This window comes from Stereum hirsutum, assembly GCF_000264905.1.
Source record: "Stereum hirsutum FP-91666 SS1 unplaced genomic scaffold STEHIscaffold_16, whole genome shotgun sequence".
Classification (NCBI taxonomy): domain Eukaryota; kingdom Fungi; phylum Basidiomycota; class Agaricomycetes; order Russulales; family Stereaceae; genus Stereum; species Stereum hirsutum.
This window is the reverse complement of record NW_006763146.1, coordinates 1,211,931-1,229,261: the sequence shown is the minus strand read 5'-3', so window position 1 is coordinate 1,229,261 and position 17,331 is coordinate 1,211,931. Positions and strand designations below refer to the sequence as shown.

The window sequence follows — 17,331 nt, the reverse complement described above, 5'->3', positions numbered from 1 at the left end:
TAGGGTTTCAATCGGAGTTTCAAAATAATTTCATTGTCACATGCAATACTTAGCTGTGGCACATTGTGGCCTCAACGTTAAACGTTGTATATGCGTCAACAATTACATTCACGTCTCAATCAACGGTTGGTCAGAGCAGCTAGCGTCCAGGTACAGTAGCACTTCCGCGCATTGGACCGTGCCACATTTTGATGGCTTGTGATGTCACGAACGCGTCCGTCACAGTGTGACCTAGCGCGTCTTCAACGCGAATGTGGCGCGTCGTGCTTAGTAACTTAAAGGACTCTTGGCACTCACCATCACTCACCCAGACATCCTCGAGCAGCCGTCTTATCTTATTGTAACGAATAAGACAGATGGTTGAAGTACCAACGACTCCACGACGGTCTAAACGCTTTCAACCCACCGTATTCGCTCATACATCTTCTTTGGTATCTCGCTCGTCGTCAACTGACACATGGACCGATCAGTCGAAACCGCTACATTCGAGACCCACTACTGCCGATGATCTTTTCGAGCCGGACGAAATTGATCTTGGTACTGCACGAGAGGATGAGGAAGATATCAAAAAGGGAAGAGAAGAGAGAGAGGTAGAGTATGAGACGCGCTTCTACCAGAGCTTCACTCGACGAGTAAAGCCTCTCAAAGCCAAATCGTCAGGAAAGGGGAAACAGAAGGCTGCCGGAGATGAGAAGATAGAGTTTAAGGTCGGGGACACCGTCCTGGTCGTCACAGATCTGAGGAAAACGAGCGTGGCGGTTGTGACGGCGATGTGGGAGGTTATAGGTGGTGAACCGAACGAGAGTGATGGAGAGGATGAGGATGGCGAAAGGGGGGAGAAGATGAGAGTCAGGGTGCATTGGTTCGTGAAACCGACTCAGCTGCCATCTGTGAGGGTGAAGCGGGATCACTTCGAGGTGCGTAGTCCTGGTTTGGTTGTATATTGCCCTGTTTGCGGAGCCCATGCTATGAGAAACATCTCGTTTCGCCACGAGGTTCGGATGTGGACCCTTTGGTCAGCTCGCCAATCTTCCTATGCGAAAAGGTACAGATACAGGTCAAGACGGCGATTGTTGTTTCTGGCTCGGAAACCGGGCGGAGGATGGTGGGCATAGGAAGATTTAACCTGCCTCTACAGCCAGCACTCAGAGCATTATGATTCTCTTCCGTCTGCTACAACTCCGACAAAATGGCGTCAAACTAGTGCTAATACGTTGTTTATCTTTGTGCACCAGAACGAAGTCTACTTCTCGCTCTCCTCTACCTCCGTCGTGTCCACCTCCGTCATCGTCTCCCATTGCACCATTTCCACCTCACCACCTACAAGGAAAGATGATGTCAGAGTAATTCGCGGGGACTCCGTCTGGGCAGGAACCTCCACACCCGCATCTCCTACCAAAGCACGCCGCACCGCCGACGAATCAGATGACTCTAACGAAAGTATCAAGGAGCCTGCTGCCAAGCGGAGAAAAATATCTACTGGCGGAACGACTGGTGGAAAAGACGGAGATGGAGAGACTTTCTACTGCAGACTGCTCGTCAATAATCAGAAGGGTTTATTCTATCGTTTCGATTGGAAACGACATTGGGAGATCGCACTGCAGTCGCGACCGTCACGCTCCGATTCGAAGTTCGGACTGGGAAAGGAGTGGGAGGTTCAGGTTCAGGACATGAATCTAGAAGCACTGGATCAGAAGGCCGGAGGAGGGAGAGGGGCTTTGGCTACTGGTAGGCAGAAACTGGACCGGATTCATGAGGAAGGCGAGGGCCAGAATGGACAAAATTCTGAGTCTGAAGAGGAGGACGATAGTGCGGACGAGTACAAGGACAAACACGGCGAAGATAACCTGTCTGACCAATCCTCGCTCGCACCAGACGCATCTGACGACGACGAGCCAGCGGAAGAGGAAGACGAGGACGTACATGCATCTGACAGGATTCCCAAGACCCCTACGAAGAAGCGTAAACGAACGGCTCCTTCCCCAGCTACATCGCGCCCTCGTTCACCACGCAAGAAACCAGCCGCCACTCCTGCCTCCACGCCTCGCAAACCCAAACGTACTGCCATCGCGCAGCCGACTCCGCACTCCAAGGCCGCGATTAAAGCAAGAGCACGCAAGACACGCGCTCCGCCTCGTAGGCTTCCGGGTCTTAGCCTAGATCTTCTCCTCTCCGGTGAAGGTGGCAAAGGTGGCAAGAAGCTCAAGCTGCCGGACGACCCGTGGTTGAGAGCGATGCATGTTCTACATGTTGCGAGTCGACCGGAAGCATTGCCTTGCAGAGATGAAGAATACGGGAAGGTCATGAGGGCTGTCGAGGAGTTAATCGAGGAAGGCAGTGGCGGATGTGTCTGTAAGTCGAAATCTTACGGATCAATGATTTCTTGTTGTGTCGAATCATTTTATTTCACTTCAGATATTTCTGGTGTGCCCGGAACGGGAAAAACTGCTACAGTACACGCCGTTGTCCGTGAACTGAAGCGAATGGCTGAGAACAACGTATGTCAGGTCTGACTCTGGCCGCTCACATGCCTGACTCCTTCATCATCGCGCAGGAAACTAACCCGTTCACTTACGTCGAGATCAATGGCCTACGTATCTCTGAACCATCGGCGGCATACTCGCTCCTCTGGGAGGCCGTCTCCGGGCACGATGTGGCAGAAGAAGGTCATCTAAAGATAAGTTCGAAGGAGGCGCTCAAGAATCTCACCAGACACTTTGGTTCGGGCGGAAGAAGAGGTCCAGGGGGTCATGCATGGTGAGTTGGATGGCGGCAACGGTCGCGTTCATGTTCATATTCTTTATTTGGTCGTTTTCCCGCTGCTGTGCTGACACGAGGTTGACGGTGGACTTTTCGTGTAGCGTGGTCCTTATGGACGAATTGGACCAGTTGATGACAACTAAACAAGATGTGGTTTATAACTTCTTCAACTGGCCTACATTGGTCGGTTCAAAGCTGGTCGTGTTAGCGGTGGCAAATACTATGGATCTTCCGGAGAGAGTCATGACAGGCAGAGTAAGAAGTCGTTTGGGTAAGTCACTTCTTTCCCTTCCATCTTTTCACTTCATCCCGCCGTGCAGAAATTTTATATGGATGCACCTCGCCGTGTTGGTCTTTCGATATTACCGACGGTTATTTTGCATATTTCTGGAGCAACTAATAATAATGCTCTCCTTCAGGTATGATACGTATCAATTTCTCGCCATACACCACTCCTCAGCTCGTCGAGATCCTGAGCTCCCGACTGGCCACGTCGCGCGAAGGTCTCAAAGCAGATGCACCGCAAGTCATTGCTGCAGACAGTCTAAAGCTAGCCGCTATGAAGGTGTCTAGCATTAGCGGAGATGCAAGACGAGTTCTTGATATTTGTAGGTCCGTACAAACGTGATTCATGATCATCTTCATTTCGTCTAGTGCGCTGATCCATCTATTTTGCTCTCCCATCACTTTCATCTATTAACAGACGCACCGTCGAGCTTGTTATGCCTCTGAAACGTGCAGCCAAACCTGGCGATGTCACCGAGGTTATCAAAGTGATGCAGAATAGCCCCACGGCCGCTTATCTGCGAGATTGTAGCTTTCATGAACGCCTTATGTTGGCTTCTCTCCTCAAGTGTGTGAAGAGAGAGGGTGTAGAGGAGATAAAGTGGGGAGAGGTAAGCTCAAAACTTGCTGTACAGACTGCCTTCGATTTCAGACTGACTCCGGTGGCGTGCTTGGCTCTATGATAGATCCAGCGGCAGCATTGGATGTACATCGGCGTCCTTGCAGGTGATGAAGACTCAGAGCGGAAGCCCACCACCCGAGAACTTGGATGTGTTCTTGATTCACTGCTTGCCTCGAGAGCTTTATTGATTGAAGAAGGAGCAACGGCAGCGAAAAAGCCGAGTGATGACAGGAAAGTTGTATTGAATTTGGAACAGACCGAGGTAGAACGGGTGTTGAGTGAAGTCGGAGGGCAGAGGTGGAAGAATGCGCTGAGTGTATCTTAGGATATAACTACCTGGTGCGTAGTTGCTGTGTGTTTGCCTTCCATATTTCATCGTAGAGCAACTATGAGACTGGTACGAGTCCGTACTTACACAAAGGCCGTAGCATCTGAACTTGATCGTGGCAGAGTGTGGCGTGCGTCGGAGCCGCTAATGCCAGTCGTTGTTGAACATTGTATCTCACCCTACTCATACCACCCTATACCCTGTGCGTCAGTGATAAGATGTGGCTCCTCGAGGTTTGTGTGGCAACGCGCCTCTGAATGAAATTCTGCGTTACTTTGAATTCGGTTACACTCATTGCCCACCCCCCTTCTGCATAACAGGACCAGCCATGCTGTGGATGTCCATCAAAATCGCACGCTTTGAATCACCTCTCGGAACGATATCTTATTAGTGTGGTTGATGATTCGACTATTCTCCGGGCCTACCAAGTCAGACCAGGTCTGAACTTGGTTCAAGTCATCAATTCCTTTTGGTGCCCAGCCTTACGTGCATCTTCGGCAGTGAGACTCCATCACTGCTTATAATGACTCAGCCACCCAAGAGCCACCTCCAACCACCTTGATCAGCCACAGCGACTTCTCATCAGCGCCAGCCACCGTGCCCTTACCTCGTGCACACCCCTTCAGCCACCGCACTCTTATCTCTGCCGCCATCTCTTGAGCGCTAGAAATGTCCGGACCCACTCGTCCATCAAAATGTTCGATCTTGCCTTACTAATCTACGTTTAGACACTGGGCGTCATCACTTCACAGTCACGACCTCGAAGAAATGTGGAAGCCGACAGCGAGCGTAAGTATGTGGACTTTTCGGCCATGAAAGACCATCGTACTAGTCAGTTACTGCCACACTCGCGCCGTCCTACAGATCTAGAGCTCATATAAATGCTGCACCAGTCCATACATGAAAAGATCATTCACTCTTGAACCCCTCTGCTCTAATCCCATCAAGTAGCCCCTATATCGCCTTCATAACCACCTCCACTTGTCATTATCCGACCATGCAGAACTTGGCACTCTCACTCGCATCCAAAGGTGCACCCTTCGTCGTCGGCACTCGTCCTGTTCCTAAGCCCGTGAAGGGTCAGATGCTGGTCAAGATTGTGGCCACAGCGCTGAATCCTCTTGACGCGTTCATGCAAGCCAGTGGATATCTAGTAGCGTCCTGGCCTGTAGTATGTGGGTGGGATGCTGCGGGGATAGTTGAGGAATTGGGTGAAGGAGTTGAAGGGTTTAAAATAGGTGATAGAGTGTGGGTGACTTTGTGAATTTATCTACCATGCAGTGAAACTAACACCCCCTTGCGCGATACAGGATGTACGAAGGAGATTTTACCAACGATAGGTACACCTTTCAAAGTTACGGACTCGCTAACGCGTCTACGGCAGCCAAGGTACGTGGTTCTAGTACTCCGATACCATCCTGACACTTATACGATTCCTTATGATGCCACAGATCCCCAGCAACCTGTCCTTCGAACAAGCAGCTACTATCCCTCTATGCCTTTCCACCGCCGCCATCGGTCTCTATGGAAAACGTGCCTCTGAAAACAGTTCGAAGCGCGGAGGTGCGGGCCTTGTCGCTCCTTGGGACAAAGGTGGCAGGGGTAAGTATAAGGACGAGCCAATCCTCGTGACGGGCGGCGCAAGTTCTGTGGGACAATTCGGTGAGCATTGTATTCTTCTAGTATGCACCTGGGGTCAGTCAATGCTGACCCATATCGAACCGCAGCTATCCAGCTTGCGAAGCTCTCCGGGTTCAACCCCATCATCACCACCGCTTCCGCTCATAACAAAGCCTATTGCGAAGCTGCCGGAGCAACGCATGTCATCGACTACCGATCCACACCGTATTCTGAGCTTGCATCCGCCGTCGCATCCATTACTTCCCGGCCTATCAAGATAATATACGACGCCATAGCAGTTCCGGACTCCCAGATCGCCAGTTGGTCCCTTCTTAGCCCAGGCGGCAATGTCGTCGTTACTTTACCTCCATCCAAGGACATAGGAGAGCCGGGTGTCGAGGACAAAGATGGAAAGTTCGTAGCCTGGGTATTCGGAAGTGTGTGCGACGACACGATAGGTGATGTCAGACTCGGTGAGACGATGTTCAAGGTGTTGGAGGATATGATGAGGGATGGAGAGATTAAACCAAATCAAGTGGAAATTCTCGAGGGCGGATTGGCTGGGATCGAAGGGGGCTTGCAGAGAATGTTGACTGGGAAGGTTAGCGGGGTGAAGTTGGTGGCGAGGCTTTCAGAAACGCCCTGAACAATTACGGCACTTGTATGACTACGGATTGACAGAAGTATAGAATTATCTTTGCTGCATTGGTTTTCAAACCTTTGGAAGGAAGGAAGGGATGGTCGGAGCGCAATGCTCGTACGCCGCACTCGACCTGAAAATACGTAGTCTCTTGCCATTCGTAAAGTTTGGTTAGTAGGCTGCTGCGTTCATACTCGTCGACCAGTTTTTTTTCAACCAAACGGTAGAGGATACGGTTCCATTCAATTCGTTTTGAGCGTCATCCACAAATAAGTTGTGTATTTCGAAGTTCGCCACCCACGGGTTCAACACGGCCGCACGCCGCGACACAAGAATCAGATGGAATTTGCCGGCCCCTTTCTGCAACAACGTCCTCTGCCAACCTGGTGATGACCAACTCGGATTCTCTCTGTCCTTATTGGCACCGACGGAACATGTTTCAAGTTGTCTCGTTTGTCTCATACAGTCTGCGACTTTCCAGACCTTGGCGACATCTATCCAGTCAAAAATGACACAGTGAACTTGAACGGTCGGATGGGCACGCATCGCTCTTGCCCTCGCCCTCGATTTTACCCTTTGAGGCCTTGACACTCATATGATATTTACACTCTGTGCGACACAACTGTATATTGAAGAATTCATGTCCTTTGATCCAATCTCGGAAACAAAACGTAGTACAGTCGATGACTAGCTGCATAAAAAGAGAATGTCTAACCGACCTCGGTCGGGAGTCTCGCAGCTGGTCATCGACCCTGGGTTTTTCATTTCGAAAACTTTTCCGAGGACGAAAAACCTTATTTGAATACCACAATAGGACATCTACCATTAGTCGTATCGTGCTCGATAGAACACTTAGGTCCCAGTGCCAACTTGGTGCCAACCTCTCTACCAGTCTTAGCGGCTTTCCGACTTGTGCCGTATCTCTGTGAGCCTTCCACACGGACTATATGCCGCTCGTATGTAACAATCACAACCACCCACAAAACCGTTTAATTGACAGCTTCTCATCCGAGTCACTTCCGGCTACCATGCCCGCCCTTCTACAGTCGACGGCTTCCCACCCGGGTCGCTCCCAACCACTGCACTCTCGTCTTAGTACTCGTCCTTGCAGCTTTGGGACCACTTGTTCAGCAAGATTTTCGACCTTCTTGCGAAGTCGTCGTATAGATGCTCGGCATTACAATTTTACTCCTCATGACCTGCAACAAACGTAGAAAGGTTTACTGTCAATTATATTAGGCTGAACCCCACTTCTAGTATCTTACGCGATATAAACAGACGCTACAGGACTCTGGATATAAAAGAACCACCTAAACCCAATCTACTCTGCTCCAGACTCTCCATCTCCGCCAAACCACCTCCGCCTATTCAATAACCCAATTCGACCAACCATGCAGAAGGCTCTCTCACTCGCATCCGTAGGGGCGTCCTGGGTCGTGACCACCCGACCCATCCCCAAGCCCGGAAAAGGCCAAATGCTCGTGAAGATCGCCGCCACGGGTCTGAATCCTTTCGACGCGTTTATGCAGTGCGGCGCATACCCAATGAAGCCCGAGTCTTGGCCTATAATCGGTGGGTGGGACGTCGCGGGCTCGGTCGAGGAGCTGGGCGAAGGGGTGGAAGGGTTTAAGAAAGGTGATAGAGTGTGAGTGGATACTGAATTCTCCCCCCTTCTCGTGTGTCTGTAATTGACCTCCCATTCTACGATATAGGATGTACCAGGCAGATTTTCATCCAGATAAATACGGCTTCCAGGAGTACTGCCTCACCGAAGTGTCCACAACGGCCAAAGTACGCTGCTCAAACCAGCACTCTGACATTATTTTAACACCTAACACTCACACGCATTCTCGACGCCCACAGATCCCCAACAACATCTCATTCGAACAAGCAGCCACCGTACCTCTCTGCTTCCCCACTGCCGCCATCGGCCTCCACGGAAAACGCGCTTCAGTAAACAGCCGCACGCGCGGCGGTGCGGGTCTCGTCGCTCCCTGGGATGAAGGTGGCAGGGATAAGTACAAGGACGAGCCGATCATCGTGACGGCTGGCGCGAGTTGCCTAGGACAATTCAGTGAGCACTCTCTTCCTCTGAGCTGATCATCCTCTTCCTTTGTGACACGCCTGAGCTCATCATCTTGTCTCGAACCTTAGCTATCCAGCTCGCGAAGATCTCCGGGTTCAACCCCATCATCACCACCGCATCCGCCCACAACAAAGCCTACTGCTCAGCCGCCGGAGCGACGCATGTCATCGACTACCACGCCACGCCATATTCCTCGCTCGCCTCCGCCGTCGCGTCCATCACCTCCAAGCCCATCAAAGTGATCTACGACGCCGCGTCCGCCACGACCGCCTCCGAGACCCAGATCGCCTGCTGGTCCGTCCTCAGCCCCGGCGGGACGCTCATCGTCGCCATGCCTCCCTCAAAGGACATAGGCGCGCCCGGCGTCGAGGATAAAGACGGGAAGTTCATCGCATGGTTGTTTGGGAGTGTGACGGACGATGTGATAGGCGACGTTACGCTCGGAAGGAGTATGTTCAAGGCACTGGAGGGCCTGATGGAGAAGAGGGAGATCAGGCCGACGAGGGTCGAGGTGGTGGCGGGTGGACTGGCCGGGGTCGATGGCGGTTTGCAGAAGTTATTAGCTGGGAAGATCAGTGGGACGAAGTTAGTTGTCAGGATCGCGGAGACGCTTTAAGAAGACGACTTTGCTGCGATGTGGAGTCCGTTTTCAGGCTTTTCACGGTTAGTGTACTGCCAATGTATGACTTCTAAACGACGCTCGGGTGTGGAACATATATCACTGTTACCGTACCAGGAATATACCTGCAGGGTTCAGGAACGAGGGGTGTCCTGAAAGCCTGAACGGGTTGATCACAAATTCTGTTGTCATCTTTACAACTATCCCTGCGCCTTTGATTGGTGTTTCTATATTATGAGAAACCGCGCATACTCGAGGGTGCAAAAGATGGAACAAGCCATTTGAGAGTTCTTGAAGGCAAAAAAAAAACCGAAGCCCAAGTATATCGATAGGGGCTCAAAAAACCAGTGTGGCGTTCCAGCCCCTGTGGCCCATCACCATCAATCCTCGTTGAATGCAAACACGCACACTCCTCTGGAAAGCTCGGCTGAACATCACACACAACGAGATTCGTGAACCATCAATCATCATTTCTCTTCATCAATATAAACTCAAAGAAAAAGCACCCCTCTACAGCACTCCTCTGCACCATCTCTACAACCGTCTCCCCACCAACCCATCTACACCTCTATAATTACACAAAAAACCTCAACACTAAGTGTATAGCTAGCTAGTGTTCTCCCCACGGCCCACGGACCACGGACCAACAACAGCTCAGTCAGAGTCAAGACAAATGAACGATAAACGATAGAGCGAAACCGAGAAACATGCGGGTGGATGATAATGAGATGCAATGCACGGAATGGGAGGGGAAAAAGGGACCAAGAAAACCGAATCGGCATCTCAAAGAAATCAACCAAGCATGCCCTCGCCATCGCTCTGCGCCGTCGAGCTATACGGACTCGTGAGTTCGTTGAACCTAGCGATACGGAGACGTTGTGAAGGTGGGATGCTCTTGTCTTCGAGGCCGTGTGGGTGTCCGCCGTGGAGGATTCCGACGCGCATCATGGAGAGCAACTGGATACGGAATCAGCTTCAGTCAGGTCCTTGATTATGAGGCTGGTAGGAAGAAACCCACGTTGTGTGCGGCGTTCGAGTGGTCGTATACGCCACCGAAGAACGCAGTCGTGGCGTCCTTGCCGATCATCTTGACCAAAAGATGACGACCGCCAGGGTGCTCGTCAATGAAGGAAGACACATCATGGATGAATGCCGAAATCAAAATCAATGGACGTTTCTGAGACTGCTCCTGGACTGTATCATCAAAAAGTCTTCGAGTCAGCATATGATTGCAAAGATGAGGGAATAGAAGAACGACGCACAAGATTGCCACGAGATGACGGGAAGGTCGGTGGTGTCCTGGGGCCAGGTGAGGCCGTCCTGAGTCTGACGGAGACGCTTGAGCTGCATAGTAAGTTGACCCTTGGCGACCTCATTATCGGGGAACGTCTGGAGCGAACGAATTTTCGTTAACGGCTGCCGAGTACCAAAAGATTGGATACTGCATACCTTCAGGTGCGAAGCAAGATTGAGCTTGTGGGCGACCCAGATGAACCACTTAGTAGGGTCGTACTGGTACCACTTGATCGCATTCCTGTAGTCCATCGGGAACTGGTGGTGGAAATTGTGGTAACCTGCACGCCAAACAAATCAGCACCAGAACACCCCGCCCTTTGAGCCACGCAAAGACGCACCTTCACCGATAGTAGCAAACGCAGTGATCATATGGTCCCTCGGCGTATGCTTATCATCAAACGGCGCCTCGCCCAACCAGTGCGCCAAACTGTTCACACAGAACGTCGAATGATGCACAAAGCACAACCTCGCCGCTCCCGCATACACATATCCACCCCTCCAATCACCCCACAACAACCCCGGAATCAACGTCGGCAAGCCAAAGCCCATACCGAGGATCAACCAGAGGTACCACCTGTGCTGCCACCTCACGACCTCTGACCTCGACAAGTCCGACACATCAGCGACACCGGGCTTGCGGCGGGGCTTGATGATCATCCAGCCGACGTGCGAGTACCAGAAGCCTTTGTGAGCGTTGTAGGGGTCGAGGTCGGTGTCGGTGTAGCGGTGGTGGGCGCGGTGGCCTCGGGACCACCACTTGATGGAACCCTCGACGGCACCTGCACCTGCGGTGGCGAGGAAGTATTGGAGGGGCTTGGAGGCGTTGTAAGAACGGTGAGCCCAGAGACGATGGTAGCCAGCGGTAATGCCTAGACACATAAGATTGGGCAGTCAGCAAAATATTCAAAGCCAAAAGGTGGCACGGGACCGCGTTGCAATGTGGCCCCAAAAATAACACAGCGAGAAAGAGAACTTTACTCACCGAGCCCAGTCACAAAGTAATAAAACACAGCGAACAGACCCGTCTGCCACTTGAGCTCCGTCGTGAACGCGCCATAGATCGCAATCGCGGGCGTGATAGTGAGGATGGAGAGCGAGAGGTAATTCAGCTCCTGGAACAGATTCTCCCAAGTGACGGGCGGGAGCGCCTTTTGGTTCTTGAGTGTGTACGCGACGTAGTTGTCCGGGATGTTGATATCCGCGGGCTGCTCGTACTCGGAGGGCGTAGGCAGAGTAGGCACGGACGGCAGGTTATTTTTCTTCGCGTCTTGGGGCGGGGTCATCGGTGGCGTGAAGGGTGCCATCTCAGGCGGTGGTGTCTTGCGGGATGGATACACGCTCGACATTGTTTGCGAAAATGAAGGCGGTCAAGCGAACGTCAGCGAAGACGACGACGAAGGCGCTGTGGGAGGCAGGAGGGAAGAGGTGGGGAAGAGAAAGCGGAGAGGGGTGAGGGAAGGACGATGACGGGACCGCGGCCAGTTTATATCGTGGCCCAACGACAAATCGTTGGGGATGAGCGTGTCCCACAGCCCACGCCGAGTGGAGCTCCTCTCCTCCCAACTCGTCCTCTTGCTTTTTTCTTCCACCCCAGCTCTTTCGCATCCTCAGACATTCGACTCTGACAGTTCGGTGAGCATAATTCTAAGCCTCACCCTTGTGCCAAAAATGCGAGCGTAGATGGGAGACGCGCTGAAATGTTCGCTCGCCACTCCGCAAAAGCTCGGCACGATCCTTTGGGGCGGCGTCTATTCTCTCCAGGTTCTGCACACGTAAGCACTTTCGTCTTTGGAGCCGGTCATCTCCACAAATGCACAGCTTGCCAAACAAACACATGATCACGCACAACCCGTACCCCAGCGAGCATGTTCGAGAGGCAGATTGACAGACAACAAGTGGACTACAGGCGTCTACGAATAAATTATCATGGGTCGACCCACGCTAGCTAGAGTACATACAACAGCGGGGAAAGAACAGACAAGAGAGCGAAGGGAACAGATCCGCCACAATACTGGGACGGCACAACCACGATACTACGAAGAGTTCATCCTGAAACAGATCAGATGAAGAAGAATAGTCGACTGCGTGTATCGTGACCCGAGCTACTTCACGTTCCGTTTTGAGGTCGAATGCGTCGAGACAGGTAAAGACAGGGAGCATAAACACCGTGTAAATGTGTGGTGAAATGGGAGACAGCTAGAGATTCAGAGGTCGAAAACAGATCCAAGAACGAGAGGAAGATCGTAGGGGGGACGAGCGAGCCACGGTGCAGGCGAATACGGAACAAGCGGGAACAACAAAAAAAGACATATAACAGGCGAAGAAAACATGAAGGGAATAACTCAGGACTGACGTCAAGATGCAAACGATATGGGCAGGAATGAAGGAGCAAAAGTGGGATAAAACAAGAACTTAGAGTAGAAAGGGTTCCTGTTAGGAGGGGTCGATGGAGTGCGAACCGATGGACGGGGAGCAACTAGAGTCAGCCTAGATGATAAGCGCCGTCTTGTCCAGGTTATCCCTGAGCACAACATCCGTGACTGCAATCAATTCGTTCAGCTCGAGTCCACGCTGGTAACCGAATTCACGAAAGCATAAACTCACCGTCGACAAGGATCATCGAAGTCGCCTTGGTGTCCTGTATCGCGATTAAATACAACGAGATCATAACTCCACTCAACAAAGGGCACGTAACGATGATCGAATGAAATGCAAACATACCGTCACACACGTGAAATGACAGTAGAAAGGCCTCGGATTCTGAGAGAACTCCTTGAATATCGATGCAAACTTTCTCCTGAGGTCTACACCCCGTCGCACCACGCACCAAATGAGCAGAAGGTCAGATGAAAGCAGGCGAAGACCAAAGCAAAGAGGAATATTACTCACAAGCACTCGTCGCCTCAAAATCATTCAGCCTATCCCCATAGCTCGTAATAAACCTCCCAAACCTGACCCCGCTCGCGAGCTTCTCCTTCATGATATCGCACTTATTCAAGAACAATATCAAATTCGTCTTGTTCAGCAGCGGGTTCGCCACCACCATCTTCCAGAGCAAAACCGAATCCTCCTGCATACGCGAGTATATTCAGTGACCGGCTAGCGACAGTGTTATGAAAAGGAGATCTACGAACCAGTCTGTTGACATTCTCGTCTTCCTCCAAAACCTGGTCGAAACAGCTGATTGGGGCCAGGAAGATGATGGCATCCATATCGTCGAAGAACGGCACCCATGCCGCTGTAACGCCACGCCACAAGATAACATCAAACCATAATGAGTACATTCTGTAGAAGAAGGAAAAATCCGACCGCTACGAAACAACATACCTCGCTGGAATAGATGGGACCAAAATATGGCAGATACATCAGATATTGTACCCACGGATGGCGGATGAACTACTCACACATGACCGATGCCCACCAACATCGTAAACCAGCCAATCTCGACCGAGAACATTGTCTATATACGCAACGTAATGGGTTCAACCTCGTCTAGGTTCGTCAACGGAGAACTTACTGGACGCAAGCGCAAACCGATGCTCCGACACACCCAACGTCTTAATCCTCGCCCTCATGATATCATCTACACCAAGTCGGATCGAAAAACCAAAGTCTCAGCTTGATAGACATCTCCACCAATCCCAAAATTACTCACCATCCGTAGGTACATACCTCTCCTCCGCCACCCTCTCCAACTCATCCAGAAAGAATCCGCTCATCTCCTGCAACCTCACCTTCCACGCCTCCAAAAGCTCCCTAACCACCGGATCTGTCCACAACTTGATCATATCCTCTCCACATAGATGGATCACTCTCCCCGGATCGTCCGGATCTCCCCAATCAATCCCGTCCTCACCGACCGTCTTCCCATTCGTGCTCACAAAGTCTTTGAACTTCCCCTTCCATCCCGTCCAGGAATTCGAGTTGACAGACATCTCCCGTGCGACGTTCACGGAGCGCGAACGGAACCTTCCTGGAACACCGCCACCGCCAACACCACCGACACCGTTCAGAGCACCAGACGCCGAACCGGGACGTTCGAGCGGCGAGCCAACACTCTCGTCCGGAAGATTCGTTCTCGTGGCAAGGAATGGTCTATCCCCGGGACTCCCATTCGGAAACGGCGCAGTCGAGAACGAATCGCTCGCCGGTGCGTTCGCGCTCAATTTCTTCACCAGCTGCTCCTCCACCCTCAACAGCGGACTCAGCCTCATCTTCAGTCTCAGATGATCGGGTGTAAGCAGCGGGAGGTCGGCTGGCGAGTAGTCGCGCTCTCCTGACGAACCAGATCCATTGGAGGATGTCTGCGAGCGAGGGTTCGACCGGGGCGAGTAGTGACTCTGGCCGTGGCGAGGATCTTGCTGGAGGGCCTGGGCTTGGGAGATTATGTCGAGGATAAGGTGGATGGAGCGAACGACGTTCAGTTGGATTACAGAGCGCCAAACTGCACGCTCGGCCTTAAACGCCTATGAATGGAAGGAAGGGGGTTAGCGCGCTGTTTTGTGGCCCAGAACAGGAGGAAAGAGTGCTGGGAAGCAAGAGAAGAGGGTCCCCGACACGAAACGGAACAATGATGGGTTGCTAGGGCCCAGGAGAAAGATATTAGGGTTTCGCGAGGACAAATATTCCGCGATGGGAGACACGCTACAGGGAAAAAAGCAAGTGCGATTGTATAAACCGAAGTTGAGCCTGTGGAAGTAGGTGAAGACTATTGGGTTCGTGGGCCGGCATTGTGACGCGAACAAACCATCAAAAACGACCGGTTTCACACCGCAACTCGATTACCGGGGACACAGTATGCGCCGGGATTCGCCACATCACGATCGGGGGGCTTTCCATAGAACTTTGGAGTCTATATGTGGCTGAAACGCACACACAAACGACTTCCTAATAGAACTATGGCGCGTTCATATCCAAAAGTATTAACGAGCATGCCTAAAGGCATTGGCTCTGTCAATTATGATATCGGATGGCCAACGGAGCACCGTTGAAGGCAGACAATAAACAGACCTTCACAAGGTGTACCGCTCAGTCCCGGTGCGGGGTGCTTTGAAACGTCGTGCGGGGCAAGAGTTGAGACAGATGTGAGTACACCGACGTCAATATGCAAATCAAGTCCCGATCGATGCGTCAACGATGTATGGAACGGAATCGGGCGAAATGAAAGAGCCCTCCGTACGGGCTCGAGCCTCTGGCTCCTAGCCCAACTACGCAGGCTACTGTAAGAGTATCGTGGCTGTATACCGCTGTAATTGAGCAGGGCTTCGCTGGTCGTAAACACTCAGCTTGAAGCCTCGCGGGGGCATCTCGACAGAGGTTCATGTCACACCGGACATGAAAGATAGAAATGGAACACACCTTTGGAGATGCCAGAAGTTGAAAGTCTGTGGGAAGTCAGTAAATTTTTGAGGGAACAGTAGTGATCAGAAACGCACTCTTCAGCGTCGTCGATTTGCCTGTCCGCAGGGTCAGAATACACAGACTCCGAACGGATGGAGGGCAACATACCTGACTCGCTTTGCCCTGTATACCCCAAGAACGGTGGGGCCACAACGAATGCAGCGGACACAAGACAAGAGTGGGCGGTTGAGAATAAAGATTATAATACTGTCAGCGGGTCTGTTCAACTCGAAGTGAGATATATTCCGCACCGAGCAAGAGCAGCTTCACGGGCTTGGGGCCTTTCTTGAGCGCCAGCCTCTCCTGATTGATTTCCTCGTCGATCTTTTCTGACCGGATGCGAGCGGCTTCCTCCGCCTGCAGCCTCACTGCCCTGTCATCCTCTGATTCGTTTGGCGGCGGGCGAAGTGCTGCAGCAAGGGGGTCCTCGCGGTCATTAGGGGCAGATCTGTGGTGGGTCTGTGAGAGAACCAGGGAAGGCATGGCGGGCGGGCAAGATAAGTTGGATCAGAGGGAGGAGGAGGACATGGAGGACAGGAGCAAGGCTGGAAAAGGAAGAGAGAGAGGAGATGATGAGATCAAATGTGGCCAAGGCGCTGGCCTGCATGAGCGTCCTCCGTCGAGCCATCACTTCCAATTCATTGCCAATTCCCCGTCCGCGTCCAGCCACGTGAGCCGATCCGCTTTGAATCGCCTCCGCCAAGCCTCGCCCCTTTGTTCCCCGGCGCGAGCGTCCCTCCGTTCCCTCTTCCCATTCTTTCCTTCGGCGACTCGCACGTCCTCTAGCGTCTTCATTTTCTCCGTACTGTTTCGACTGTCTGTGCGAAATCAAAGATAAACTATAGTCTCGAGACTTTGAGCTTACGGAATGATAGTTCTCCCTCTGCTTTCTCCCGTAATCTCTCGCTCTCTATACGGCCCGTACCATGCACTTCACGCCTTTACGATGAAGCAAACCACACTTTTGGATCGGCTAGTAACGCGCACAGTCTTCCCGCTCGCCTTCTCTTACCTTCTCTTTGCATAATGTCCCACGTTAATCTACCGAATTTTTTCGTCGACCTCGTGCTTCAAATATTCAAGCTCCTCCCAGAAATTTCTCTAAGTACCATCCACATCATGATCCTTCAGCCTGTTGCCCCCTCCATGTCTTCCCACCAGTATCCGACAGTGTGAGCCAGCGTATGTATGTTCGGTCCAGTTCGGTATTCGTGAAATGGTCATTGTGTCTTCAATATGGACCTCCTTATCGGCGTTCATTGGCAGGCACATCTCGTATAGACGTCTTCGACTTCTTTGTGCCTGTAGGCCCCGTAAATTGCCTCAACTCATAGCTGAATAAAACAACTCGACAAAGTCAGAAGATATTGAAAACATGAACACGAGTGCCAACGAGAGCTGTTCATTTGTGTTCAGCGAACACAGGTTGTGAGTAGGATCTGGATGTCAACGAGCTCTCGGTATTGTCTGGTTTCGTCTGCGAACGCCGTAAGCAATTTACAAGCAATTTAAGGGGTGCTTCGTCTCAGCCGACCGAACTCTGCCGTGATCCAGCGCTACCGTCGTTGTACAGACTCCCAAATATCATCCCAATGAAAACAGTCTGAGCCTTGGTAAAATACCGCAACATAACCACCCTTCTCTTCAGAAATGTCCCGAGCGGTGTTACATAGGT

At 51.8% G+C, this 17,331-nt stretch overlaps 5 protein-coding genes across 5 annotated transcripts; 3 read left to right on the top strand and 2 right to left on the bottom strand.

Moving 5' to 3' along the window:
• Positions 1-292: 292 nt before the first annotated feature.
• Positions 293-3,992, top strand: STEHIDRAFT_171697 (P-loop containing nucleoside triphosphate hydrolase protein; the record flags this gene model as incomplete). The annotated part of the gene is made up of 8 exons (XM_007308998.1): positions 293-917; positions 1,236-2,352; positions 2,416-2,498; positions 2,555-2,757; positions 2,862-3,031; positions 3,180-3,372; positions 3,464-3,656; positions 3,732-3,992. The coding sequence occupies exons 1-8, from the start codon at positions 357-359 to the stop codon at positions 3,990-3,992; spliced, it is 2,781 nt and encodes a 926-aa protein (XP_007309060.1). The 5' UTR covers positions 293-356.
• A 907-nt stretch (positions 3,993-4,899) lies between these two features.
• STEHIDRAFT_103646 (GroES-like protein) lies at positions 4,900-6,317 on the top strand. The gene is made up of 4 exons (XM_007308997.1): positions 4,900-5,243; positions 5,306-5,384; positions 5,447-5,657; positions 5,723-6,317. The coding sequence occupies exons 1-4, from the start codon at positions 4,993-4,995 to the stop codon at positions 6,259-6,261; spliced, it is 1,080 nt and encodes a 359-aa protein (XP_007309059.1). The 5' UTR covers positions 4,900-4,992; the 3' UTR covers positions 6,262-6,317.
• A 1,329-nt stretch (positions 6,318-7,646) lies between these two features.
• STEHIDRAFT_171695 (GroES-like protein) lies at positions 7,647-9,027 on the top strand (the record flags this gene model as incomplete). The annotated part of the gene is made up of 4 exons (XM_007308996.1): positions 7,647-7,900; positions 7,968-8,046; positions 8,119-8,329; positions 8,410-9,027. 4 exons carry the CDS (start codon positions 7,647-7,649, stop codon positions 8,955-8,957), a joined length of 1,092 nt encoding a protein of 363 aa, XP_007309058.1. The 3' UTR covers positions 8,958-9,027.
• Positions 9,028-9,752: 725 nt separating this feature from the next.
• On the bottom strand, positions 9,753-11,539 carry STEHIDRAFT_65605 (delta9-fatty acid desaturase; the record flags this gene model as incomplete). Its single annotated transcript, XM_007308682.1, has 6 exons — positions 9,753-9,917; positions 9,979-10,154; positions 10,223-10,349; positions 10,410-10,534; positions 10,595-11,125; positions 11,239-11,539. The coding sequence occupies 6 exons, from the start codon at positions 11,537-11,539 to the stop codon at positions 9,753-9,755; spliced, it is 1,425 nt and encodes a 474-aa protein (XP_007308744.1).
• Positions 11,540-12,743: 1,204 nt separating this feature from the next.
• Positions 12,744-16,139, bottom strand: STEHIDRAFT_65416 (G-alpha-domain-containing protein; the record flags this gene model as incomplete). The annotated part of the gene is made up of 14 exons (XM_007308669.1): positions 12,744-12,796; positions 12,861-12,894; positions 12,978-13,060; positions 13,146-13,326; positions 13,391-13,494; positions 13,657-13,716; positions 13,774-13,839; positions 13,912-14,229; positions 14,365-14,511; positions 14,596-14,722; positions 15,615-15,640; positions 15,692-15,712; positions 15,765-15,779; positions 15,908-16,139. 14 exons carry the CDS (start codon positions 16,137-16,139, stop codon positions 12,744-12,746), a joined length of 1,467 nt encoding a protein of 488 aa, XP_007308731.1.
• Between the last annotated feature and the right edge of the window lie 1,192 nt (positions 16,140-17,331).